This window comes from Myotis nattereri (assembly GCF_964212035.1).
Source record: "Myotis nattereri genome assembly, chromosome: 3".
In the NCBI taxonomy this organism is placed as follows: domain Eukaryota; kingdom Metazoa; phylum Chordata; class Mammalia; order Chiroptera; family Vespertilionidae; genus Myotis; species Myotis nattereri.
Window position 1 is genome coordinate 148706720 of NC_138077.1, and position 27860 is coordinate 148734579.

At 38.5% G+C, this 27860-nt stretch overlaps 1 protein-coding gene and 1 pseudogene across 2 annotated transcripts; one reads left to right on the forward strand and one right to left on the reverse strand.

Annotated features, from left to right (window-relative positions):
- Positions 1-156: 156 nt before the first annotated feature.
- On the forward strand, positions 157-27749 carry LOC308516720 (guanylate-binding protein 6-like). Its single transcript, XM_081087779.1, has 11 exons — positions 157-264; positions 9544-9747; positions 10866-10993; positions 12224-12333; positions 12569-12765; positions 22054-22299; positions 23644-23924; positions 24624-24836; positions 25769-25871; positions 26190-26383; positions 27329-27749. Exons 2-11 carry the CDS (start codon positions 9558-9560, stop codon positions 27536-27538), a joined length of 1872 nt encoding a protein of 623 aa, XP_080943905.1. The 5' UTR covers positions 157-264; positions 9544-9557; the 3' UTR covers positions 27539-27749.
- Positions 7177-7521, reverse strand: LOC308516735 (large ribosomal subunit protein P1-like; annotated as a pseudogene). Its single transcript has one exon. The product of its transcript is annotated as a large ribosomal subunit protein P1-like (transcript).
- Positions 27750-27860: the final 111 nt, after the last annotated feature.

The following is a 27860-nucleotide window of genomic DNA, read 5'->3' on the forward strand; positions in this document are numbered from 1 at the left end:
TGGGTGTGAAAGAAATGTCATCCTCCCTGCATGCCTTCCGGGGTAGGGGGAGAGAGGATGAAAATCCAGCATGTAACTTCCCAGAAAAGGATGTGTCCTTTCGATTTCGGTTCTTCTCAACCACACTGAAAACTGCTTCGCTGTAACATCCGGCTTGATTTTCAGCTTCTAAAGAGAACTGTGAGCACCCTGGGGAGCCAGACTCAGGAGGAGTGAGGCAGCTAGAGTCAAGAACTTATCCGATATCTGCAGCTTAGGAGAAAGGTAAGTTCGCTCAGGGACTTGGATTTCCTTGCACATGTTTATTAAGGAACAACAACATTAAGTCACATCAACAATAACATCAGCCTTGGAGGCAGCTGGCCAATGGTGGGGGCAGAGGAGGGGTGGCTGGAGGGACCTTAAACTGGAGGCACCTCAGCCCCTCTGTTTGGATGGAAGGCTGCTGCAGGGCAGGGGACACAGCTTGTTCCTGGGATGGGCTGCTCCCTCTTGAGCACCCTCCCAGGCTGCACAAAGAGCCCTGCCTGGGAACAGGAGGAGTGCATCCTCTATCACCTGCTTGAAGGGGCTGAAGTCCTTTCTGTGACTGAGGAACCAAACCTGTCCTTTCCTAAGAAGCCTTGTTGCAGTCACTTCCTCCATCTACCCCTCCCCATCTCACACATTTCCCTGATGTCTGTGGGACATTGTAAAAACAGGGAGATTATCCTTACCCTGCAATTTAAATATTAAATCATTCTTTTATTGTATGAACTGTATTTAGTATTCCAAAGATTCTATAAAGTGGTATTTAGATGAAATACTTCATTCTCACATATTTTAATCAGCTATTAAAAATAACTATAAGGTCTAAGCTGGGTTTTTATCTGCAGTTTCCACATGTTTAGACCCTACCAAAAAATTACATCAATGATTGGTTTTAGGTTCAATTGTTTTGCTGAGTCCTCTGTAAGAATGAAAACAAAATTCCTCAGCTTTTTTTTTAAACTTCTGTAAGGTAACAACAGAAAAGTGGGAGGAGGAGAGGGAGCAAGGAGGAGTGAGAAGGACCTGGGAGTTGTTCTGTGACACACTGACCTGAGGAGCTGAGGGACAGAAGTGGGAATTCAACTTTCTTTTGCAAGCAGCTTGGTCCTGAGCTTAAGCCTCTCAATTTCTGATTCAAAATGGACTGAGGAATGGAGAGGTAGGGACACCTGTAGCCTGGTAGCCTGGACTGCAGGGCTCAGTTGCTGGCTTTAGCTTCCCCATTAGGAGCAGTGGTAGCTGTGAGGTGACAGCCTAGTAGGACTTCACATAACCAGGACAGCAGCAAGTGGAGCAGACAATGTGGGTGCATGGAGAGCGGAGAGATTAGGGTCTTCTCCTGGCTGTTTAATGGGATGGGGTGGGACATGGAGGCAGCTTCTTCATGCATGAGCTGTGTTCCTTGTTGTAATGTGCACTAGGTTGGACTTGTGGTCCTATTCTTATTCCACATTAGACTCATCGCTGACACAACATTTTAAATTTTACACTTTTAGTTAATTTAATTTTTTTTCTCAAGAGCAGACTTGGCTCAGAGAGCTCTGGGGTGCCTTTATTTATTGGGTGGAAAAAGAAAACGAGGAAGGAAGGAAGGAAGGAAGGAAGGAAGGAAGGAAGGAAGGAAGGAAGGAAGGAAGGAAACCAGTCAGACACAGATGGGCTGCATTATGATTGTGGCCTCACCCTCAGCTCCCAGTCACATCCTAAAAAGTTGGGAAAGGTGCAGATTGTCTCGTGACAAGGCTATAATTCACTACTCAGGCTCAAACTAGCTTAGGACACTGCCCGGCTCAGCTTCATTCTTGGTATGGTCTGAAAATTAGGACGGACCAGCACAGCACTTCCTGGAATATAAGAAGTACTTTCTCTGCCCTAACAAAGTCCTAGGTCAGACATGTCCAGGAATTATGCACCGCCACTTGATATTTTCACACGGATATTTTTTATTTATTTATAGAGTTTGTTTTATCTATCTTTTTTCTGTATTAAGGTCTTACTTATGTGTCCTTATTGCCCCATTCTCCCCCCCCCCCCACATGTCGTCACCTACTCTAGTGTCTGTGTCCATTGGATAGGCTTATATGCATACATAAAGTCCTTTGGTTGATCTCTCTCCCTTACCCCCACCCTCCCCTGCCTTTCCTCTGCGTTTGGAAGGTCTGATCAATGCTTCTCTGTCTCTGAATCTGTTTTTGTTCATCAATTTATGTTGTTCATTGTTGGAAGCCCATCCACCCTGGTTGCTTGAGGCAGTCCCTGCAGGGATGTTTCAAGGGACCTGGTGTATATGGCATATTGTTCTTAATATGTTTGCTCCCCTCTTAATAGCTATGTGTTTTAAATAGGACCACCTCCCTGAGAAAGGTTGTTTCCCCAGAGGGGTGGTTGGTCGCTTTGATCTTTGCTTGGAGTGATCTCTTTCAGTTACTTCCTTGAAGCTTAGTGGAGCAATGGAGTAACCTTTGAATGGAGATAGGAAGCCCCCTGGCCTTTTGTATAGAATGGATAGGATTGGGACCAAATAGTATAAATACAGATGCTAGATGACAATAAAAAAAAGAACCTGGCTATGATGATCACCTGAACACTGCCTCCGTGTCATTCATTCTTCGCCAACTCCTTCCACATCTTTGGGAAACCCTGGACCCGCTGGGGCTGGACCCCGGGAGTTCATTATATTCCACAAATGAGTGAGATCATGTGATATTTATCTTTCTCTGACTGACTTATTTCACTTAGCATAATGCTCTCCCGGTCCATCCATGCTGTTGCAAATGGTAGGAGTTCCTTCCTTTTTACAGCAGCACAGTATTCCATCCTGTAGATGTACCACCATTTTTTTTTTGTCTAAAGATTTACATATGTCTCCTTTTTCCCCAATTGACCCCCTCCCCCATCCCTTTTCAGCACGGGCAAGGCCTCATCACCCCAGTGTCTGTGTCCATAGGTTATGCTAATATGCATGCATATAAGTCCCTTGGTTGCTCTCTAACCCCCTTTCCCTTCCCAACCATTTGTCTCTAGATCAATCTATTCTTTTTCATCAAATTATGTTGATCATTACATCCCACATATGAGTGAGATCATGTGACATTTATCTTTCTCTGACTGGCTTATTTCCCTCAGCATAATGCCCTCCAGTTCCATCCATGCTGTTGCAAATGATGAAAGTTCCTTCTTTTTAATAGAGTTATAGTATTCCATTGTGTAGATTGTACCATGGTTTTTTAATCCACTCATCTGCTGATGGGCACTTTGGCTGTTTCCAAATCTTAGCTATTGTAAGTTGTGCTGCTATGAACATAGGGGTGCATATATCCTTTCTGATTGGTATTTCTAATTTCTTGGAATATATTCCTAGAAGTGGGATCACTGGGTCAAATGGAAGTTCCACTTTTAGTTTTTGAGAAAACTCCATACTCTTTTCCACAGTGGCTGCTCCAGTCTGCATTCCTACCAGCAGTGTGCGAGGGTTCCTTTTTCTTTGAATCCGCTCCAGCACTTGTCATTTGTTGATTTGTTGATGATAGCCATTCTGACAGGTGTGAGATGATACCTCATTGTCATTTTGAATTGCATCACTCAGATGATTAGTGACTTTGAGCATGTTTTCATATGTCTCCTGGCCTCCTGTATGTCCTCTTTTGAAATGTGTCTATTTAGGTCTGATGCCCATTTTTTTATTGGATTGTTTATCTTCCCTTTACTAAGTTGTATGAGTTCCCTGTAAATGTTAAAGATTAAACCCTTGTCAGAGATAACATTGGCTAATATGTTCTCCCATGCAGTGGACTTTCTTGTTGTTTTGTTGATGGTTTCTTTTGCTGTGCAGAAGCTTTTTGTTTTGATGTAGTCCCATTTGTTTATTTTCTCTTTAGTTTCCATTGCCCTAGGAGCTGGATCTGTGAAGATTAATGCTTCACCATATATCTGAGATTTTGCTGCCTATAGATTTCTCTAGGATTTTTATGGTTTCTCATCTTATGTTTAAGTCCTTTATCCATTTTGAGTTTATTTTTGTGTATGGTGTAGGTTGGTGGTCTATTTAAATTTTTTGCATGTATCTGTCCAATATTCCCAACACCATTTATTGAAGTGACTATCTTGACTCCATTATTTGTTCTTGCCTCCTTTGTCAAATATTAATTGAGCATATTGGTTTGGGTCAATTTCTGCATTCTCTATTCAATTCCATTGGTCTATATGTCTGTACTTGTGCAAGTACCAGGGCATTTTGAGAACAGTGGCCTTGTAATACAGCTTTTGAAATTTGGTATTGAGATCTCTCCTACTTTTTCCTTCTTTCTCAGGATTGCAGCTATTCAGGGCCTTATTTTATTCTACATGCATTTTTTGTATAGTTTGTTCTAGGTCTGTGAAATATGCCATTGTTATTTTAATGGGGAATGCATTGAATCTATAGATTGCTTTGGGTAATATGAACATTTTAATGATGTTGATTCTATCAATGCATCAACATGGTATATTGTTCCATCTATATCTTTCTCTATGTCTTTTTTCAGTGTCCTGTAGTTTTCTGAGTAGAGGTCTTTTACCTGCTTAGTTAAGTTTATTCTAGGTATCTTAATTTTTTGGTGCAATGGTAAATGGGGTTGTTTTTTAAATCTCTCTTCCTGTAAGTTCACTATTGGTGTAAAGAAATGCCTTAGATTTCTTAGCATTAATTTTGTATCCTGCTACATTGCCGAATCCCTTTATTAAGTCGAATAATATTTGCTGGAGTCTTTAGGTTTTTCTGTGTACAGTATCATGTCATCTGTGAATAATAACAGTTTTATTTCTTCCTTTCCAATTTTGATGACTTTTATTTCATCTTCTCTGATCGCTATGGCTAACACATCCAGTACTATGTCGAAGAAGAGTGGTTAATGTGGGCATCTCTGTCTTTTCCTGTTCTTAGGTGTAATGGTTTTAGTTTTTGCCCATTGAGTATGATGTTGGCTGTAGGTTTGTCATATAACACTTTCATTAGGTTGAGGTATGATCCCTCTATTCCCTTTGCTGAGGGTTTTTATCAAGAAATGGTGTTAGATTTTGTCAAATGCTTTTTCTGCATCAATTGATAGGACTATGTGATTTTTATCTCTCAATTTGTTTATCTGATACATCATTTTTTAAAATATATTTTATTGATTTTTTACAGAGTGAAAGGGAGAGAGACAGAGAGTCAGAAACATCAATGAGAGAGAAACACCAATCAGCTGCCTTCTGCACATCCCCCACTGGGGATGTGCCCGCAACCCAGGTACATGCCCTTGACCGGAATCGAACCTGGGACCTTTCAGGCCGACGCTCTATCCACTGAGCCAAACCGGTTTCGGCCTGATATATCATTTTTATTGATTTTTAGATATTGTGCCATACTTGCATCCCTGGGACAAAGTCTACTTGGCCATGGTGTATGATATTTCTGATGTACTGCTGGATCTGATTTGCTAGAATTTTGTTGAGGATTTTGGCATCTATGTTCATGAGGGATATTGGCCTGTGATTCTCTTTCTTTGTGTTGTCTTTATACGGTTTTGGTTTTAGGGTAATGTTGGCTTCATAGAATGAGCTTGGAAGTGTTCCTTCCTCTTGAATTGTTTGGAATAGTCTGAAGAGCATAGGTTTTATTTCTTCTTTGAGTGTTTGGTAAAACTCCCCTGTGAAGCAGTCTGGTCCAGGGCTTTTGTTTGCTGGAAGGTTTTTGATGAGTGTTTCAATTTCCTTCATAATTATTGGTCTATTGAGATTTTTAGATTCTTCCTGATTGAGTTTTGGAAGGTTGCATTTTTCTAGGAATATGTCCATTTCCTCTAGGTCATCTAGTTTTTGGACTACAGTTGTTCATAGTATTTTTTTACAATCCTTTGTATTTCTGTGGGGTCTGTTGTTATTTCGCCTCTATCAATTCTGATTTTCTTTATTTGGGTCCTCTCTCTTTGCTTCTTGGTGAGCCTGGCTAGAGGTTCATCAATCTTGTTCATCCTTTCAGAGAACCAGCTCTTGTTTTCATTGATCTTATGTATTTTTTTTTTTTTGTCTCTATATCATTTATTTCTTCTCTGATCTTTACTGGTATTATCTCCTTCCTTCTGCTCTCTCCGGGCTTTTCTTGTTACTCACTTTCTAATTCTTTAAGTTCTAGAGTTAGTTAATTTATTACCAGTTTTACTTTTTTTTTTGAGGTAGGCCTGTAGAGCTATAACTTTCCCTCTCATGATTGCTTTCACTGTGTCCTTAGATTTTGGGTTGTTGTGTTTTCATTGTCATTTGTTTCTAGGATGTTTTTTATTTCTTCTTTGATCTCTTTGGGTAATACAATCATTGTTTAATATTATGCTATTCAGCCTTTAAGTGTTTGAGTTTTTTGTTGTTTTTATTGAGGTTTATTTCTATTATTATGCCATTGTGTTCTGAGAAAATGCTTGATATTATTTCAATCTTCTTGAATTTGGAGAGACTTTGCCTGTGACCCGATATGTGGTCTTTCTTTGAAAATGTCTCATGTGTACTTGAGAAGAACGTATGTTTTGTGGCTTTGGAGTGAAATGCTCTGATGATGTCAATTAGTTCCATCTGATCTAGTGAGTCATTTAGGATTGATATTTTTTTGCTGATTTTTTGTCGAGAGGATTTACCCAGTGGGGTATTAAAGTTCCTTACTATGATTGTATTGTTGTTGATCTCTCCCTTGATATCTTCCATAATTTTTTTATGTGTTTGGGTGTTCCTGCTTTGGGTGCATATATGTTTACCAGAGTTTTATCCTTTTGTTGTATCAATCCCTGTAGTATTTTGAAGTGGCCTTACCTATACTTTGAGGCCTATTTTGTCAGATATAAGTATTACTACCTCAGCTTTTTTTTAATTTCCATTTTGCCTGAAATATATTTTTCCATCCCTTCACTTTCAGTCTGAGTCCCCTGTTCTGAGGTGGGTATCTTGTAGATAGCATATATATGGGTCATGTTTTCTTATCCACTCAGCCACTCGATGTCTTTTGATTGAAGCATTTAGTCCATTTACTTTTTTTTTTTTAGAGAAGTGAGATCATCTTTATACAGGCACATCTCCAGAAAATCACCAAGCCCAACAGCAACAAAGGTCAGCTTTTATTTACTGTGTTACAAAAGAACCAGTTTAGTCAAAAATACCAAAGCCCATGTCATCATCAGACTCCTCAGATTCTTCTTTCTTTGCTTCCACTTTCTTCTCCTCAGCTGGGACAGCAGAGGTGGAAGGGGCAGGACCTCCTGCTGGTGCAGCACTAGCTGTAGGGGCAGGTCCACCAGCCCCTATATTGCAGATGAGACTTCCAATGTTGACATTGGCCAGAGCCTTTGCAAACAAGCCTGGCCAGAAAGGTTCAACATTTACACCAGCTGCTTTAATGAGGGAATTGATCTTATTCTCCATCACTGTCACTTAATCATTGTGCAGGATCAGGGCCGAGTAGATGCAGGTGAGCTCTGAGACTGAGGCCATGATGAGGTCGAGTGCTGGGTGAGCGCTGCCAGGAGTGGTACTAGTCGCCTGATGAAGTGAGGGCCTCACCCCAACGCAGCCTTAGCTTCCTGGGAAGAACCAAGCACCATATTGGCATGTGGGGAAAGGGCAGTCCATTTACTTTTAAAGTTATTATTGATGGGTACTGGTTTGTAGCCATTTTTATTTTTGTGCATGTGCTCCTTCTTCCTTCTTTATTTCTTCTTTTTAAACCAGGCCCTTTAGCATATCTTGCATTGCTGGCTTGGTAGCGATAAACTCCCTTAGCATTTTTTTTTTTCTGTGAAGCTCCCTATTTCCCCTTCAATTTTGAATGATATCCTTGCTGAATAGAGTATTCTTAGCATCAGCCCCATGCTTTGCCTCACTTTGTAAATTTCCTTCCATTCCTTTTTGACCTGATGTGTTTCTGTTAAGAAATCATTTGATACTCTAATGGGGGATACCTTATAAGTAACTTTCTGTCTCTCTCTTGCAGCCTTTAAGATTCTCTTGGCCCTGAACGTTTGCCATTGTAATTACGTTGAGTGTTGGTGTGGGTCTTTTCGGGTTCATATTGTTGGGGACTCTCTCTACTTGTGTGACACTTTTCTTCCCTAAATCAGCGAAGTTTTCTGACATTATTACTTCAAATAGTTTTTCTAACCATTGTTCGTCTTCTTGTCACTCTGGCACCCCTATTATTCGTATGTTGCTTTGTTTCATGTTGTCCCAAAGCTCTCCTAGGCTCCCCTCCTAACCTTTAATTTTTTTCTCCAATTACAGTTCATTTTGGGCTTGTTTTACCACCCTGTCTTCTAATTTGCTAATTCAGTTCTCTGCTTCTCCTAGTCTACTGTTGAAACTTTCCATAGTGTTTTTTATTTTAGCTATATCACCGTTTATTTCCTCTAGAATCTTACATAAGTTGTTGATTTTTTCAATCACAACGATATGTTTAAGAGGACATGGAGGATACAAAAATAGGAAGACTTCTTGTTATTCTTTATTGACAGTTTTTTATTTTATTATATAAAATTTTATTATATATAAAAATTTTATTATATAAAAATTTATTCTATATAAAAATTATATATAAAAATTATATATAAAAATTTTATATAAAATATTATATAATTTTTATATAAAATTATATAATTTTTATTATATAAACATTATATATTTTATTAATATATACTTTTTATTGGCTTATAACATCAATCTATTATTAAATTTTGATGCACATTTCATTTTGAAAAACAAAATAAATATCCCATGACTCAGTTTCTCTGAACAGGGGATGACTGTTAAACTTTGTGGCCAAAAGTATTTTGAAGACTTCTAAAAAAGGAGAAAAATCAAAAGCTGTTTCTCTTCTGGAACCCCAAACTCCTTCAGTCCCTTCAGTATCATAAATGTAGCCATAGATATTATATTTTATTGGTCTGTCATATGTCAAACCAAATTGCCCAGCTAAATCCTCAGATTGTGATGAATATTAGTCATACTCATCAGTAGTTCTATAGCTCTCCTCAGCAACGAGGACCACGAGACAGAGAGATGCATGAAACCTATGGCTTAATATATCTTGGCTTTGTCCCCAGGTCGCTTTTATCCCAGGCAGGTCCTTCCTCAGCATCCACCTCACTATCCTCTTAGCAGCTGGTTAAAACTCAGGGATGGGGACAGGATATTCACATGAGGTGATGGCTTTGCTTCTCAGTGGTGACCCTGGCATAGAGTAGAGCCACCCAACTGCATTACAAGATGTGGCTGCCCAGCACCAGCAATAACATTCAATCTGAGGTCCTCACAGCATTGGGAACACTTTGGCCCTTGCAGAGATCCACTGCAAGTATAGAACCAAACAAAGACGAATTTTTCACTGCAGGGCTTGGCCTATGCTTACTGTGCCAGAAATAAAGTAAAACACTCCCATTGTCCTGAGACGATGTGTGCTATGCACAACTCTACTTCAGTGAATAGCATTGTAAGCTTATTTCTACTGGGATCTTCTTTTAGGTTTGCAAGTTGCCATGGCATCTAGACCCAACATGACGGCCCCCATTTGCCTGGTGGAAAACAACAATGAGCACCTGTCAGTGAATCAGGAAGCTCTAGAGATTCTTGGCCAGATTTCTGAGCCAGTGGTGGTCGTGGCCATTGTAGGACTGTATCGTACAGGCAAATCCTACTTGATGAATCGGCTTGCAGGACAGAATCACGGTGAGTGGTGTCTCAGGCAGAGGACAATTCTTTGACTCCGGCTATATCACAGTTTCTTAGTTTTCTTCACTAGTCACATAAAGAAAGAGCTAAATTCCTTTCAATAAAACAACCTTCTAATTCTAATTCTTACTAATAAATTATGACCTTAATTAGTGTTATCTCAGGCCAGGGCCAATTTTTTTTACTCTAACTAAATCACAGCTTATTAGTTTTCTTCCTTGGTTACATGAACAGAGAACTAAACTCATTTCAATAAACCAAACTTCTATGTCTAATTCTCATCACTAAATTATTACCTTAATATATTCTATTGCCATATTTATAGTTTTACTTCAGTTAAGAAAAATCCCTCTGAGTAATACATAGACTCCTTCTTTTATCTGTGCCAACACTGGGGTCTTGAAATTGTGCCTCCTCTCTTGCTTATAACATGTTTTGCTCTCTCCTAGAATTTTGCTTTTCCCATGACTATATAAAGATAATTGCATATCTATCACCATCTTTAAAGATTTTTGTGAGTTCACATTCCATTGTTGTTAACAACCTCTCCCACTCCATTTGCCATTTTTATTTTTATCACCTTGATTGGAAAAATATTATCTGAATTTCTTTTTCTTTAGATGTTTCTCTTCTATCCACTTCTATTCGTCCTTTACTGGACCATTCTTTCTTTCTTTATTTTTTTAAATATATATTTTATTGATTTTTTTTTCAGACAGGAAAGGAGAGCGATAGAGAGTTAGAAACATTGATGAGAGAGAAACATCGATCAGCTGCCTCTTGCACAGCTCCTACTGGGGATGTGCCCATAACCAAGGTACATGCCCGACCATTATTTAAAATGCTCTTATTATAGTATTCAGTGACCTTTATTATGTCTGATTCATGGATGCACTTCACCTCCATTTTGAGCTCTTGCTGGATATCATTTTCACAGTTAACATTCATCTCCTCCTTCAAATAGATGACACACAAAATAAAGCATTCTTACAAAATAGAGAAAGCACCATCTTATATTCTGGGGTAATTCCATTCCAAAAAGTCTGATTTTATAGCCCCTTGACTGCTTAGATTGTCTGCTGTCATTGTTGTTTGGGTCTCCCCTTCCTTTATAGGTTTCCCTCTGGGCTCTACGGTGCAGTCTAAAACCAAGGGCATCTGGATGTGGTGCGTGCCTCACCCCTGTAAACCTGATTGCACTCTGGTCCTTCTGGACACTGAAGGACTGGGCGATGTGGAAAAGGTAAGGCAGAGGGTCACAGATAAAATGTTTTCAATCCGGATATTCTCATAATTAACTCTTTAATTTAACAGCTTGATCTATTTGTAAAATCTAGAAATCGAATTATATATCAGGCAAATGCTCCCTTGTTTGACTCTTAATTCTAGGTAAGGTGTCATGGTACATTGAGTAAATTTTTTCTATTTCTCGGCAATGCATGAATAATCGATTCAATTGCTGAGCACCATATTCCTGGGTCTTTAAGTTAGTACTGTAAATACTAGTGACCCCTGTAAAAGCCCTGCCCTCAAAAAGTCTTTGGTCCTCTGGTGAAGCTCACCAAGTACTCACCAAGCATTCTGGAAGACTATGAGACACCTCTGAATGAGATGGTTCTATAAAAGATGTGTTTGTTTTACAAAATTTTCAGATGGGTTTCTGATATTTTAGTTTTCTACTAAAGGGTAAAATGAATGATTTATCCTTTTCTGCTTTTTAAAATTTATATTTATTAATGAAAGTATTACAAATATTTCCTTCTTCCCCTCCTATTGACCACATCTTTCTCACACCTATCCCCTCTGCAGGCCTTCAGCATGCTTTAGTCAGTGTCCATGTTTTGTGCATATATGCATATAAGTTCTTTGATTGATATTTTCTCTCCCTTCCCCCTTAATTTGCTATTATAGTTACAGGTTCCAATGCTTATATATGTTACTTTGATGTAGCATCCTATAGATATTATCCTTGTTATATTCCTTGGTATAGATGTTCATCATGGCTTTGAAATAGTGACTTGGAAAGTAATATTTGTCATTTTAAACTGATTTTTAATTTTAATAACAGTGGAAATATTCAGTAGTTTCCCATAAACACTTCTTGGATATATCCCCAGTTATGTTAACTATGGAATATTTTATATAGTCCATGACCAACAAATATATGTAGAATAAATATGTGCTAATACCATTCATTGAACCTAATAGCACACCAGGTGCTGCACTAAATTACTTTATATGTTATTTTATTTCATCCAATTCATTAAAAAGAAAACCCTGTGATGACAAAAATCACAGTCACAGGTAATGTTTTCTTAATTGCTAAAGCTCATATGTATATTTATTCCCATCTTCAAACTTGCTTGCATTGTGAGTAATTTTCCAGAAATAAAATGAAGGACTGTTAGACTTAGTGTCTGAATGAATTTCTATAGGGTAAACCCCTGAATGTCTTGCCCTAATGTTCTTCCAGGGCGACCCTAAGAATGACTCGTGGATCTTTGCCCTGGCTGTGCTGCTATGTAGCAGCTTCGTCTACAACAGCATGAGCACCATCAACCACCAGGCCCTGGAGCAGCTGCAGTATCCTTCCGGGAACCCAGCCTCCATGTGTCATGGCTTCAATGGGAATGGAGAACCAGTCAGTTTCTCCTTCCCTCCACTTAGTTGCCTTTGGAGAACCAAAAGGAATCAGAGTGAGAGTGTTTGTAATACTATTTTTTCTTTCTTTTTTTTTTGTTTGTTTTGTTTGTTTGTTTGAATTAAAGAAATGTGGGAATTGTGGGTAGAAAGTTAATTTTCCTTAGCCAGGTCCTAGTTACGTGACAGAGCTGACAGAACTCATCAGGGCAAAGTCCTCCCCTACACCAGATGGAGTAGAAGATTCATCAGAGTTTGTGAGTTTCTTTCCAGACTTTATCTGGACCGTACGGGATTTCTGCCTGGAGCTGGAGTTAAATGGTCACCCTATCACAGCAGATGAGTACTTGGAGAATGCCTTGAAGCTGGTTCCAGGTAACAGCATGGCTGGGCAGTGAATGGGAAGTAGTAAACATCATGATTGGAGTAGCATTTGTACTTGAGACTAGAAGTCTGCAGAAATGGTGGCTGGGAATGAGTTGAAAAGTTCTATGGACTGAAGTTTAAGTTCACATAAGAAAAGTAGAGCCTAAAGTAGAGTAAAACTATTCATAACCAATTTGTTCTTTACACATTGTAATTTAGAATCCAATTGTAACTTTTGAAACTGGTGCTAAAATCTTCTAAAGAGCAGTTACTTATGTTTATTATTTTAGCTTCTGCTTTTCTGTTTTGAGGAAATCAGCTCATCAAATACTTGTTTGGCATAAAATTACAATGAAAAGCCTACTCATGAGAAAATATTTTTCATGTAATTAGACATAATTCTTCTAAAATGGGCATATAATTTTCTAATATCTTTATACATATGCTATTTATAAAAATGAATTTATGTTCTCATAAACCTGAAATAGTATATTTTCTCTTTTCAATCTACCTATTTGTGTAATTATTGATAATTATTAGAATATAATTTTAATTTCTATATCAAAGATTTTTTATTTTTAAATAATTAAATTTTTAATTTAATTTTATTGTTTAAAGTATTACAAATAGTAGTGCTTATGTCTTTTTTTTCCTCATTGACCTCCCCCTGGCCTCCCCTATCCCCTGGTACATGCCCTCACCCTCACCCCCAGTGTCTTGTATCCATTGGGTATGCTTATATGCCTGCATACAAGTCCTTCGATTGATCCCTTACCTCTCCCCCTGACCCTCCCATGCCTTCCCACTGTAGCTTGACAGTCTGTTGGATGCTTCTTTGCCTCTGTATCTATTTTTGTTCATGGGTGTATAATGTTCTTTATATTCTACAAATAAGTGAGATCATGTGGTATTTATCTTTCACTGACTGGCTTATTTCACTTAGCATAATGCTCTCCAGTTCCATCCATGCTGCTGCAAATGGTAAGAGTTCCTTCTTTTTTTACAGCAGCATCATATTCCACTGTATATATGTAACACCATTTTTTAATCCACTCATTGGTTGTTGGGCATATAGGCTGTTTCCAAATCTTAGCTACTGTGAATTGTGCTGCTATGAACATAGAGGTGCATATATCCTTTCTGATTGGTGTTTCTAGTTTCTTGGGATATATTCTTAGAAGTGGTATTACTGTATCAAATGAAAGTTTCATTTAATTTTTTGAGGAAATGCCATACTTTTTTCTACAGTGACTGCACCAGTCTGCATTCCCACCAGCAGTGAAGGAGGGTTCTTTTTCTCTGCATCCTAGCCAGCACTTGTCATTTGTTGATTTGTTGATGATAGCCATTCTGGCAGGTGTGAGATGGTACCTCATTGTTGTTTTGATTTGCATCTCTTGAATGATTAGTGACTTTGAGCATGTTTTCATAAGTCTCTTTGACTTTCTGTACGTCCTCTTTCTCAAAGGATCTATTTAGGTCCTTTGCCCATTTTGTGATTGGATTGTTTACCTTCCTTTTGTTAAGTTGTATGAGTTCCCTGTAAATGTTGGAGATTAAACCCGTATCAGAGATAACATAGGCAAATATGTTCTCCCATGCAGTGGGTTTTCTTGTTGTTTTGTTAATGGTTTCTTTTGCTGTGCAGAAGCTTTTTATTTTGATGTAGTCCCATTTGTTTATTTTCTCTTTAGTTTCCATTGCCCTAGGAGCTGTATCAATGAAGATTTTGCTTTGACAAATGTCTGCTACTTTAGTGCCTATAGCTTCTTTAATATTTTTATGGTTTCCCATCTTATATTTAAATCCTTTATCCATTTTGAGTTTATTTTGTGTATGGCATAAGTTGGAGGACTAGTTTAAAAAATTGGACATGTATCTGTCCAATTTTCCCAACACCATTTATTGAAGAGACTATCTTGACTCCATTGTATGTTCTTGCCTCCTTTGCCAAATATTAACTGAGCACAGTAACTTTGGTCAATTTCTGAGTTCTCTGTTCTGTTCCATTGGTCTATATGTCTGTTCTTGTGCCAGTACCAGGCAGTTTTGAGAACATTGGCTTTGTTGTATAGCTTGATATCTGGTATTGAGGTCCCTCCAACATTGTTCTTCTTTCTCAAGATTGTTGCAGCTATTTGGGATCTTTTTTTATTCCAGATGAATTTTTGGAGAATCTGTCCTAGGTCTTTGAAGTATGTGGTTGGTATTTCAATGAGGATTGCATTGGATTTATAGATTGCTTTGAGTAGTTTGGTCATTTTAATGATGTTGATTCTACCAAATCCATGAACATGGTATATTCTTCCATTTGTTCATGTCTTCCTTTATCTCTTTTTCAGTGTCCTGGTATTTTCTGAGTGCAGGTCCTTTATCTCACCGGTTCTCAAACTGTAGGTCACAACCCCTTTGGGGGTCCAACAACACTTTCACAGGGATCGTCCTGATATCAGATATTTACAGTATGATTCATAACAGTAGCAAAATTACAGTTATGAAGTAGCAACGAAATTAATAAAGATCAGAGCAGAAATAAATGACATAGAGACCAGGAAAAAAAAATACAAAAGATCAATGAAACTAAGAGCTGGTTCTTTGAAAGGATGAACAAGATTGATGAAATGCTAGCCAGGCTCACCAAGAAGCAAAGAGAGAGGACCAAAATAAACAAAATCAGAAATTAAAGAGGTGAAATAACAACAGACCCTACAGAAATACGAAGGATTACAAAAAAAAATACTGTGAACACTATTCCAACAAACTGGTCAGAATAGAATAAATGCACATATTCCTAGAAAAATATGACCTTCCAAAACTCAATCAGGAGAAATCAAAAAAATCTGAATAGGCCAATAACTATGGAGGAAATTGAAGCAGTAATCAAAAAACTTCCAACAATCAAAAACCCTGGACCAGACGGCTTCATAGGGGAATTTTTTCAAACGTTCAAAGAAGAAATAAAACCTATCTTCCTCAGACTATTCCAAACTATTTAAGAGGAGGGAACACTTCCAACGTTTTTCTATGAAACCAAGATTACTCTAATCCAAAAATCAGGTAAAGACACACAAAGAAAGAGAATTATAGGAAAATATCCCTCATGAACATAGATGTGAAAATTCTCAACAAAATATTAGCAAAGCAAATCCAGCATTACATTAGCAAGATAATACACCGTGACCAAGTGGGATTTATTCTGGGGATGCAAGGATGGTACAATATCCACTAATCAATAAACGTGCTATATCACATAAACAAACTGAGAGATAAAAACCATATAATCATATCCATTGATGCAGAAAAATCATTTGACAAAATCCAACACCCTTTCTTGATAAAAATGCTCAGCAAAGTGGGAATAAAAGGATGATACCGCAACAAAATTAAAGCCATATATGACAAACCCACAGCCAACATCATACTCAACGGGCAAAAATTAAAATCATTTTCCCTAAGAAAAGGAAAAAGACAGGGATGCCCACTCTCACCACTCCTGTTTGACATAGTACTGGAAGTACTAGCCATTGCAATCAGACAAGAAGAAAAAACAAAAGGCATCCAAACTGGAACTTTAGTAAAACTGTCCTTATTCTCAGTTGACATGATATTGTACATAGAAAACCCCAAACACTCCATCAAAAACTAGTTTATTTAATAAATGAATTCAGCAATGTAGCAGAATAAAAAATTAGCACCAAGAAGTATATGGCTTGTCTATACACAAATAATGAACTCACAGAAAGAGAAACTTAAAAAGCAATCACATTTACCATTGCAACAAAAAAATTAAGATACCCAGGAATAAATTTCCCCTCAGAATTGCTTTCACTGTGTCCCAAAGATTTTGGATTGTTGTGTTTTTATTGTCATTTGTTTCCAGGATGATTTTTATTTATTCTTTGATCTCTTTGGTAACCCAATCATTATTTAATAGTATGCTATTCAGCCTTCAAGTGTTTGAATTTTTTTATTGTTTTTATTGTAGTTTATTTGTAATATTATGCCATCATGGTCTGAGAAAATGCTTGATATGATTTCAATCTTCTTAAATTTTGGAGATACTTTGCCTGTGTCCCAATATGTGGTCTATCTTTTGAAATGTCCCATGTGCACTTGAAAAGAATGCATATTCTGTAGTTTTGGGGTGGGTTGGAATGTTCTAATGATGTCAATTAAGTTCATCTGATCTAGTGAGTCATATAGGATTATTGTTTCTTTGCTAATTTTTTGTCTAGAGGATTTATCCAGTGATGTTAATGGGGGTGTTAAAGTCTCCTACTATGATTGCATTGCTGTCAATCTCTCCCCTGATACCTCCCAGAAGTTTTTTTTATGTATTAGGGTGCTCCTGCATCGGGTGCATATATGTTTACCAAAGTTATAACCTCTTGTTGTATAGATCTCTTTAGAATAATGAAGTTGCCTTTCTTGTCTCTTGGTATGGCCTTCACTTTGAGGTCTTTTTTGTCAGATAGAAGTATTGCTACCCCAGCATATTTTTCCTTTCCATTTGCCTGCTAGATATTTTTCCATCCCTTCACTTTCAGTCCGTGTGATTCTCTTGTTCTGAGGTGGGTCTCCTGTAGACAGCATATATATGGGTCATGTTTGCTTATCCATTCATTCACTCCATGTCTTTTTATTAGAGCATTTAATCCATTTAAGTTTAATGTTATTATTTTTAAAAAATATACTTTATTGAGTTTTTACAGAGAGGAAGGGAGAGGGATAGAGAGTTAGAAACATTGATGAGAGACAAACATCGATCAGCTGCCTCTTGCACACTCCCCACTGGGTATATGCCCGCAACCAAGGTACATGCCCTTGACTGGAATCAAACCTGGGACCCTTGAGTCCGCAGGCCAATGCTCTATTCACTGAGCCAAACCGGTCAGGGCTAATGTTATTATTGATTGGCACTTGTTTGTAGACATTTCTGTACTTTATGCCTGTATTCCTTCCTCCCTGTCTATTTCTTCTTTTCACAGCATTCCCTTTAGCATTTCTAGCATTGCTGGCTTGGTAGTGATAAACTCCCTTAGCATTTTTTTTTTTGTCTGCCAATCTCCTGATTTCCCCTTCTATTTTGATTGATAGTCTTGCTGGATTGAGTATTCTTGGATTCATTCCTTTGCTTTGCATCACTTTGTATACTTCATTCCATTCCCTTCTAATTTGGTATGTTTGAGTTGAGAAATCATTTGATAATTTGATGGGGCATCTTTTGGAGGCAACTCTCTGTCTCTCTTGCAGCCTTTAAGATTCTCTGTTTGTTGATAACATTTGCTATTGTAATTATGATTTGTCTTGTTGTGGGTCTTTCGGGATTCATCTTGCTTGGGAATATCTGTATACTTGTGTGACTTTTTTGTTCCCCATATCAGGGAAGTTTTCTGTCATTATTTTTTCAAATAGATTCTCTAGTCCTTGCTCCTATTCTTGTCCTTCTGGTGCCCCTGTTATACATATCTTACTTAATTTTTGTTGTCCCAAAGTTCCCTTATGCTCTCCTTCATTTTTTAAATTTTTATCTCCAGTTGGTGTTCAGTTTGGGTTTGTTTCTCTTCCTTATCTTCTAACTCAGTAATTTGGTCCTCTGCTTCTTCTGGTTTACAGTTGAAACCTCCTATAGCATTTTTGATGGTAGCTATATCACTTTTAATTTCTTCCTGATTTTTGCATAGGTTGTTGATTTTCTCATCCATCTGGTTTATGAACTGTATGACCATTACTCTGAATTCTTTTTCTGTCATTATTGCATGACTCCATTTCACTTATTTTCTTTCTTAGTGATTTCTCTTTTTTTCCCTCTGGGCATTGTTCCTTGTCTTTCCATTCTAACTATCATCAGAAGGTCCAAACACCGAGTTGTGGGGGCCTGTGCCATGTGCAGTGGGAACGTTGTGCCACTGGAGTGTCACTGAAGAGCTCCGACACTGAGGCCTGTGGCTGCCATGGGTCAGTGGGTGCCACATGCGCTGAGAATCAGAGTCACGGGTGCTCAGTGCAGCCTCGTGCATGCACCTAGAATCAGGCACCCTGCATGCGTCACACTGAAAAAAATAATCCTTGTGGTCATGCACCAAAAATCAGAGTCCCCTGGAATGCACCAGGAGTCAGAGCCCCCATATGCCCACTCCGAGAATTGAGTATTGGAGTCTCTGTCGCTTGGTGGGACCTTGCGCCAAGAATCAGGGTCCCTGTGTGCATGTGTGCCAAGAATTGGAGTCACTGGAGCTCAGTTTGCTTGCACTGAGAATCAGGGATCCCATGTGCATGCAATGAGAAACAGTCCCAGCATGTGCCTGCCGAGAGTCAAGTTACTGGTGTTCAGTGCTGCCTGTTCCTGTGCGCTGGAAAGGCACGACTGTGGTGTCTGGTGGTCGGCAGCTGTGGTTTGCGAAGACTCAGTTTTTGCTGCAGGGACCTTGTGCCCTTGATTGGGTTCACATACCAGTGGTGGCTCACAGAGGCACCCGGTGGCTGTTTGTCAAGGTGGAGCACTCAGATGGGCTCTGGCGCTGAAGCTGTGTGACTCGGTGTGTCTGTGGGCAGGCAGCCTGGAAGGAGGGCATCCCAATTTCTATTGCCAGGGCATGTGTCCTTGTTTGGATACAAGTGCACCCAGCGGGGGCGCACAGGGGCACTGAAGAGCCACCTTTCAGGAGGTGGGCTCAGGAGGCCTGCACAGTGGAAAGGCATGACTGTGGTGTCTGGAGGTCGACAGCCTGGAAGAGGGAAGTCACACTTACTGCTGTAGGAGCCATGCACCCTTGGAGGTAGAAGTCCTAGGGTTCTGCAGGTCTGCAGGTGGGGCAGCAGGATTTTGACTGGAGTGACTGCAGGGTCACGGGCAGTGCCCAAGACCAGTCTGAGTGGTGGTGCTGATGAGTTCCTAGAAGAGGCTGCTCTCCACTTCAAGATGGCAAGGGCTCTGTGCCTGAGCCCCACAGCACAGGAAGTGCCGTTGGCGATGGTTGGTGCTCCTGTCCAGGAGAGCCCGGTCTGCTAGCCTCTGATATTCCTGCTGGATTTAACTGTCCCTCACTCATTGACACCTATTTTCAATTGTAGTTTACACTCAATATCATTTTGTATTATTTGCAAATATATAGCATAGTGGTTAGATAACATACTTTACAATGAGAACTCCCTATATTTCAAGTACTCACCTTGTACAATGCATAGATATTACAATATTATTGACGATATTCCGTATGCTCTTTTTTACATCCCCATGAATATTTTCAACTACCAACTTGTATTTGTTAATGCCTTCACTTTTTCCACCCCCACTCTCCTCATGTAGCCATCAATTTTTTTCTCTATATATATTAGTCTGAATCAATTTTGTTTGTTTATTTTGTTTATTAGAATCCACAAATAAGTGAAGTCATATGATATTTGTCTTTCAATGTCTAACTTATTTCACTGAGCACAGTACTCTCTATATTCATCCATGCTATCTCAAATGGTATGATTTCATTCTTTATTTTGCTTGAGTAGTTAGTGTATATGAACTACCAATACTTTATCTACTTGTCTATTTTGGGGCACTTAGGTTACTTACATATCTTGTAAATAATGCTGCAATGAATATAGGAGTCATATATTTCTTTTTGAATTAGTGTTTTGGATTTCTTCAAATATATAACCAGAAGTGAAGTCACTGGGTCATAAGGTAGTTCTATTTTTAATTCTTTTGAGAAACCTCCATCCTCTTTTCCATAGTAGCTGCACAAATCTGCATTTCCACCAACAGTGCAAAATTGTTCCCTTTTTTCCACATCCTCACCAACCCTTATTGCTTGTTGATTTATTAATGAGAGCAACTCGGACAGGCATGAGGTGATATCTCATTGTGGTATTAACTTGCATTTCTCTAATGATTAGTGATGTTGAACATCTTTTCATACGTGTATTGGCCTTCATGTCTGATATTTTACTGTCTATGTTTTATTCTAGGAGTGTTATGGTTTGGAGTCTTACATTTAAGTCTTTAATCTATTTTGAGCTTATTCTTGTATATGGTGTAAGAAGGTGGTGTAGATTCACTTCTTTTGCACATATTTGTCCAATTTTCCAACACCATGCACCACTAGGCTGCCTTTACCCCATTGTATGTTGTTTTGCCTCCTTTGTCATCTATTATTTGATCATATTTGCATGGGTTTATTTCTGGGCACTCTGTTGTGTTCAATTGATGTATATGTCTGTTTTTATTCCAGCACTATGCTGCTTAGATTACCACAGCATTGTATTATAGTTTGGTATCAGTTAGCATAATACTTCTAACTTTGTTCTTTCTCAGTATGTCTGTGACTATTCAGGGTCTTTTATGGTTTCATATACATTTTTGGATTATTTATTGTACTGATATGAAAAACACCATTGGTATTTTGACAGGGATTGTGTTGAATCTATAGATTCATTATAGGCATTATAGACATTTTAATTATGTTAATTCTTTTGATCTGTATCATAATTTTTTTTTGAATTTACCCATATTTACCCATGCTACAATTTCAAAATAATAAAAATATTTGAATGGGTTACATTAACATGGGCATGTAGGTATCTGGTGAACCCTTGAAAGAAAATCCACTTCTGATTTATACACTCTTGATTTCATGTTTCTGTTTATGGTTTCTCAAAAAAAAATGAGAAATGGGCTACACAGAACAGCAAAGCTATCAATTGAATATAGTTATTTTCCATAAAGAGTTTAGAGACTAATGGTGATATCTTAAAATTATGTTTTAGCTACATTTACTCTTCACTCTTCAGAGGATTTTATTTTTTTAAAAGCTAATGCTGTACAGATTATTTTTAGCATCTAAACAGTTTTCCTTAGATAATCTAGTGTTATTTCCAACATTGCTTCATAAAGTCTTGTTTGGGCTCTTCATTTTGATCCACAGCTTCATTTCCCCATGGGATCAAGATGACAAAAAAGTACATTTGACCCATGTTTCTGTTATTCATTTAGTAGCTAATATTGACAATATAGAAAATACTCTACCATTTTTAGGTCCAATAACAGCAATAGGTTGTTGTAGTTGTTTTTTAAGCATATTTAATCGCTTCCAAAATTTCCCCCCAAAGTTGCATCATTGGTAAATTTTATGTTAAAGAAGCATGTGGATGTCCATGCTAAAGGAGGTATAACCAGAAGTTATACAGAGAGAATATGGCAAAGATACACATATACCTGTTATAAAAATCTTTAGGTCCCTTGTCCTCAGACTGCTCTTACTGTGATACCTGTTTTTGTTTTTGTTTGTTTTAATCTTTCAGGCCTGAATCCCAAAGCTCAAATATCTAATCTCCCTAGAGAGTGCATCCGGCATTTCTTTCCAAGACGAAAGTGTTTTGTCTTTGACCGGCCAATAAACAACAAAGAACTCCTAGCCCATATTGAGAAGGTTGTAGACAACCAACTGGATCCTAACTTCAAGGAACAAACAAAGAACTTCTGTTCTTACATTCTCACCCAGGCGAGGACCAAGACCCTCAGGGAGGGAATCACAGTCACTGGGAAACGTGAGTCTCCACTTCACATTTTGTGGAGCCTAATACTTGTTGAAGATATTATAGGATGTGTTCTCCAAACTTGTGTTTGATTCTGCATAGAATTATGGGTCTACAATTATTCATACTCAACGAAGACACATGCATACTTGTCACACTGTTGGCTGTTTATAAATTCCTCTCCAAAATTACAACCATTGACAGCAAAATCTGCAGTATCCATACTAATACAACATCTACTCAAAAGGTATCACTAACTGGGTAGAAAAATAGAATACACTTGTTTCTTAATTGAAGTCCTTTATAATGAATGAGATTTGCAAGGAGAATACAAAAGATATTTTGGGGGTTTAGACCAATTTAACAATGCACCTGAGCCCATAAAGCTCTGAAAATTTACAGGAAGCTTTAGAATTCAGAAAAATATAGGGTCACATTTACCCTGCCTCATTTGTCTACCTATGTAAGCAATTTGCTTCTAAGAATTTCAATGCGAAATTGTGTTTTCCAGATATCCTTTAGTATGTTAGATAAAGGAATGTATTGAATTATGTTAGCCTTGTGGTCTAAAGAAACATACAAATTAAAGTCAATGGGACAATAGTGTTATTGGAGGAAATATGTTCTTCTGTGGTGTTGTGTGAAAAGAATTTGAGGGACCCTTATGTAGGGGGAGTTTTACGCGATAATGACAAGTTTTATTAAAGTGAAAAGGAAAGTACACTCTTAGGGAGACAGAGAGCTGGCAGGCTAGAGGGCAGCTACTGACCTGAGGTATTTGTGAAACTTTCCCATATATATTTGGGTTTGGGAAAGGTCAGGCTTTCTTTAAAACTATCCAATCTTTTACCTGTTTTCTTCGGGGCTTGTGCCCTTCCCTCATGCAATCTTTCCCCCATATTTTCCCGGTTTTGTGCCCTCCCCATTTATGGTCCACATTTTGACTCCTATTGCACATGCTTCATTGTTTTGCTTGGTCATTTGACTCCTATTGCACAGGTACTTAGTAAAGGAATTCTCTCTGTGCCATTTTTCTACCATCCTAGTTAGTTGGGTGGATTCCCAGGGTGATTGTAAGGCTATTTTTTTCCTATTTAATCAGGCTTTAACAGATGACTCATTCCAGTAGCTCCCTGGTATCTTGTTAATATCTAACTAACTGCGTACACCAATAGCAGTAGATGGAAGTTGTGTGTGTGCGTGTGTGTGTGTTTCTGTGTTCACGCGTGCACACATATGTGTGTTGGTTGTGAGAGACAGACATACATATAGAGAGATTTAAAAATGTTGTCTACAAATCATAGATCCCTTTGTGTGATAATTGATATTTATCCCTTTAATTTCCTGGCTTATTAGGGCTAAGGACTCTGGTGGTGACTTATGTGGATGCCATCAACAGTGGTGCAGTGCCTTGTTTGGAGAATGCGGTTACAACTCTGGCCCAGCTTGAGAACTCTGGGGCTGTTCAGAAGGCAGCCAACCACTACAGTGAGCAGATGGCAAAGAGAGTGAACTTCCCCACAGACACCCTGCAGGAGCTGCTGGACCTGCACGCAGCCTGTGAGAAGGAAGCCATTGCAATCTTCATGGAGCACTCCTTCAAGGATGACAACCACGGGTTCCAGAAGAATCTTGTGGTACTTTGCCTTAGTATTTATTTACCCTTTGTGACCTTTTCATTGAAAATTAAGCCTAGAAGAGCTTTTCTTACCCCAGTCCTCCTCTCTCAGTCATGGATAGAGTGGTCTGGATTCGTATGAGAGATGCAATTTTAAAAGACTGCATTTTCTTCTTCTTCTCCCCAGGTACTTTATGTAAAAATTTATTTGTTCTCTGATGCATAATTAGCATAGACATCTTTCTGAACTGAATACTTATATTGAATTCAAGCCTGCCCTGAATACCCAAATGTCATTCCTTCACTAGATGCTTTCTGAGAACAATCTCCCATTCCCAGGAACCAAATTTCTCTTAACAGACCCTCATACCAAGCTATTTTCAATTCTTATGGCTCCTTATTGTTTCATTGTATCATTGAAAATGAAATTAACAAAGTTACAGCTGCAAGGAGCCATAGAGATAAAGTAATTCAACACCAATATTATTGGTGAAGAGCCTGAGAACCAGAGAGATTAGATGCTTTCCCCTGCCTCACATGGAATTTTCAGGGTTATGAGTAAAGGAAGCCTTGTAATTCCTGTTTTATTCCATGTCCTTCTCCAACAGAATGCTTTTCTCATGAGGACCACAGCTAGACTTTCTTCCACCAGGTTCTTTGGAATTTTTTCTCCTCTGTTCCTTTCTCCTGGTGACAGCCCTCTATACTTCCCTTGCAGGAAATCATAAAGGATAAACAGGATAAGATCTTGCTACGGAATGAAGAGGCATCTGTTAAATACTGCCAGGAAAAACTTGAGCAGCTTTCCAAGTCCCTGATGGAAGGTATTTCAGCAGGCATTTTCTCTGTTCCTGGTGGTCACAAGCTCTACATGGAAACAAAGAAAAGGCTTGAACAGGACTACTGGCAAGTGCCCAGGAAAGGAGTGAAGGTGAGGAATAAGGGGAGCGTAGGGATCCTACAGATTAAAGTCAAGAGGGTCTCCTGGAAATCGGCCACAGCATTAGTTGTGGGTAATATGGGAGCATGGGGCTATCATGACTGTTTTAGCGTTAAAGACCCACAATTTTGTCTTTCTTCCTAAAGAGAGTCACAATGTCCATTCTCAGAAAAGAATATGGATTTCCGAAATTCATAAAAGGCAGAAGAGAAACAATCATTTTCCATCCAACAATATAACATTCAGTTAGTCAAAGGCAAACAATTTACAAGTTAAAGTCAGAATTTTTGTATTCCAGGCTGATCAAAAGAGAAAAGGAAGTCAATCACGTCCATAATTGCATACAGCATTAAAATACTTATGAATCTGAGAATATTGACTATATAGGTGTTGGTACCAACTTATAATATTAAAATAACGATAATAATGCAATTCATATTTATTGAACTCTTATTGTTAAGGCATAATATTGAGTTCTTTCCCGTGAATTTTGTTGTTATCCTTCAAGTAGCATTAAGAGGCATCTATACATTTGATGAACATTTCACACATCTGAACTGAGAGCAGAGATGGGATAAAATGACTTGCTCAACGGAACAGCCAGCAAGTGGCAGAGGAGAACAGCAACACTAATTGGAGACATTTCTCCCTGGGAGGCAACTATACAAAAGAACCCGAGACAGTGGTTGTATAGAACTGAACATGGTTCTCTCTGGCTGGAATGTAGAGTGAATAGAAGAATGTAGCACTAGGGGAGAGACTTCAGGGGTATGAAGAGCTTCTGGTCTCCCTAATGAGATTGGAAACTGTGTGGAGACATGATGCAGTTTTAGTCAGGAAGAAAAAATAACATGGACATTGTTATTGTGAAGCCTATTCTTCCCAGTGGAAATTGAAGTTCTTTGTTCCTCTTGTCTCCTCAGGCACATGAAGTTCTCCAGAGGTTCCTGCAGTCTCAGGCAGCAACAGAGAATTCCATCCTGCAAGCAGACAAAGCTCTCACGGATAGGGAGAAGGCCATGGCAGGTAAGGGAGAGGGCTGGGCTGACAATGGGTGTCAGGTACCTGCACTGTCCTTTGACAGCTGTGAGAACAAAACCTCCTGACACAAGGAGCTTTCTCTCCTTCTGTGGGACATACTCTCTAACTCTGAAAACAACAGGGCACATCAGCCAGCCATGGCCTTTCCCATCACACTCTGCTATGAGCTCTTGATGGTGTGGCAAGGGAGCAGTTCAGAGTCTTCTCACCTCCCCTTCCAGTTTGTTTTGTTATCAGAGCTCAAGTGGGTAGAGATTAGTCCTCACCTAATTTTCTTCCCTCTGTCAAACCTCCCTGGGGCAGTGGAGCGGGCCAAGAAGGAGGCAGCTGAGAAGGAACAGGAGTTGCTGAGACAGAAACTACAGGAGCAGCAGCAGCAGATGGAGGCACAGGAGAGGAGTCTCAAGGAAAATATATTGCAACTGAAGGAGAAGATGGAGAAGGACAAAGAGACTATAATAAGAGAACAGAATATGATGTTGGAGCATAAATTGAAGGTAAGTCCTGCCATGGCCTCAGTAGTGCTCCATGGTCTTTGTCCTGGTACCTCAGGTAGGATGCAGAATGTTACAGCAAGACCATGGAGGAAACACCATTTCCATTTACTACTTGTCATTTGTTAAAACCTTGAATCTTCCCCTTGTCCCCTTTCTTTGTAAAAAATATCTTTGAAATCTACTCTGTGCATACACTGTGGAGTGGTCAGGACAAGCATCTCATCTCTGAATACTTGGACAATATAAATAGGTTCTGCGGTGTGATTTTAAAATGACTTATTTTGCCTGAATAAACAGTTATTTGAAACACATGTATTTATTATGACCGCCAACTGGTTTGCTTTACCAAGATCATTGCCTATTATCAGGAACCCTGCTACCACCCAAAGACTGTAAGGTAGATCTATGCTGACAATAAACTATCATAAATGTCCAGATTAAAAATTCAGGGATATGACAGCTTCAAACTTGCTGCATGGCTCCCAGATATGGAGAGTCTACCCAAGTCATCTTATATCAAATGAAGCATTCCTGATTGGCTATCTGTACATGTTTATAATAAGGTTCTAGAGCAATGTATAATTTCCTATTATTTCTACATTTGGTTGGCCATATTATTCCAAATGGGACTGAGAATTGGTGCCAGCAGGACAAGGTTACTTCTCAACTGATATTGTGACGGGCACACATTACATTTGTCCTCAGGCCAGGCTTTACATCCTAGCAAAACCCTGTGTATATGTGAATATTTGTAAGACTGTAAACTAAGCTTTCTTTCAGTGTTTAGGTCCAAGACAGGATTATTTTTTTGTTGCAAAATTATCCTTGATTGTGTAAGAGAGAACAATTTTAAGAGTGAAAAGCAAGAGTTCTTAAATAGGAAATGAAATTCTTGAAAAACATGGGAATTTAAAATGTTTTATTTCCCTTCTCACTTTTTTTTAGGTTCAAGAAGATCTGCTTAGAGAAGGATTTAAGAAGAAATCTGAAGAGATGAATGCAGAGATCAATCATTTGAGAAATATAATTGATACTGCTCAAAATGATAATACTTCCTGGATTGAAAAAGCCATAGATGTCTTTTCAATATTGGTTGGTCCTGGTAAATTTTTTCGCATTGTGCAAGGCATAGGTTTACTGTTAAAAATGAAATAATTCTTTTTTTAAATAAATTATAGAATGTGGATATATGCTATGGCTTGTTTTTAGTGTGTATTCTTTTCAATTTCATTCAATCAATGAAACAAAAAAGGTGCTTACTAAAGAATATCAATCCCTAGCCCTCATTAGATAGAATTAATGCTCCTATGCTTTGTTATAGCATGTTTACCTTATGACATATGCATGTTTAAATAAATATACTTACAAACAATTCATTGACATCGCTTTAAATTACAAAAGATTAGAATCTACTAAAATATTCATCGATATAAATTGGTAATATAATTTAACATGTGCACATGCTGGAATATTATGC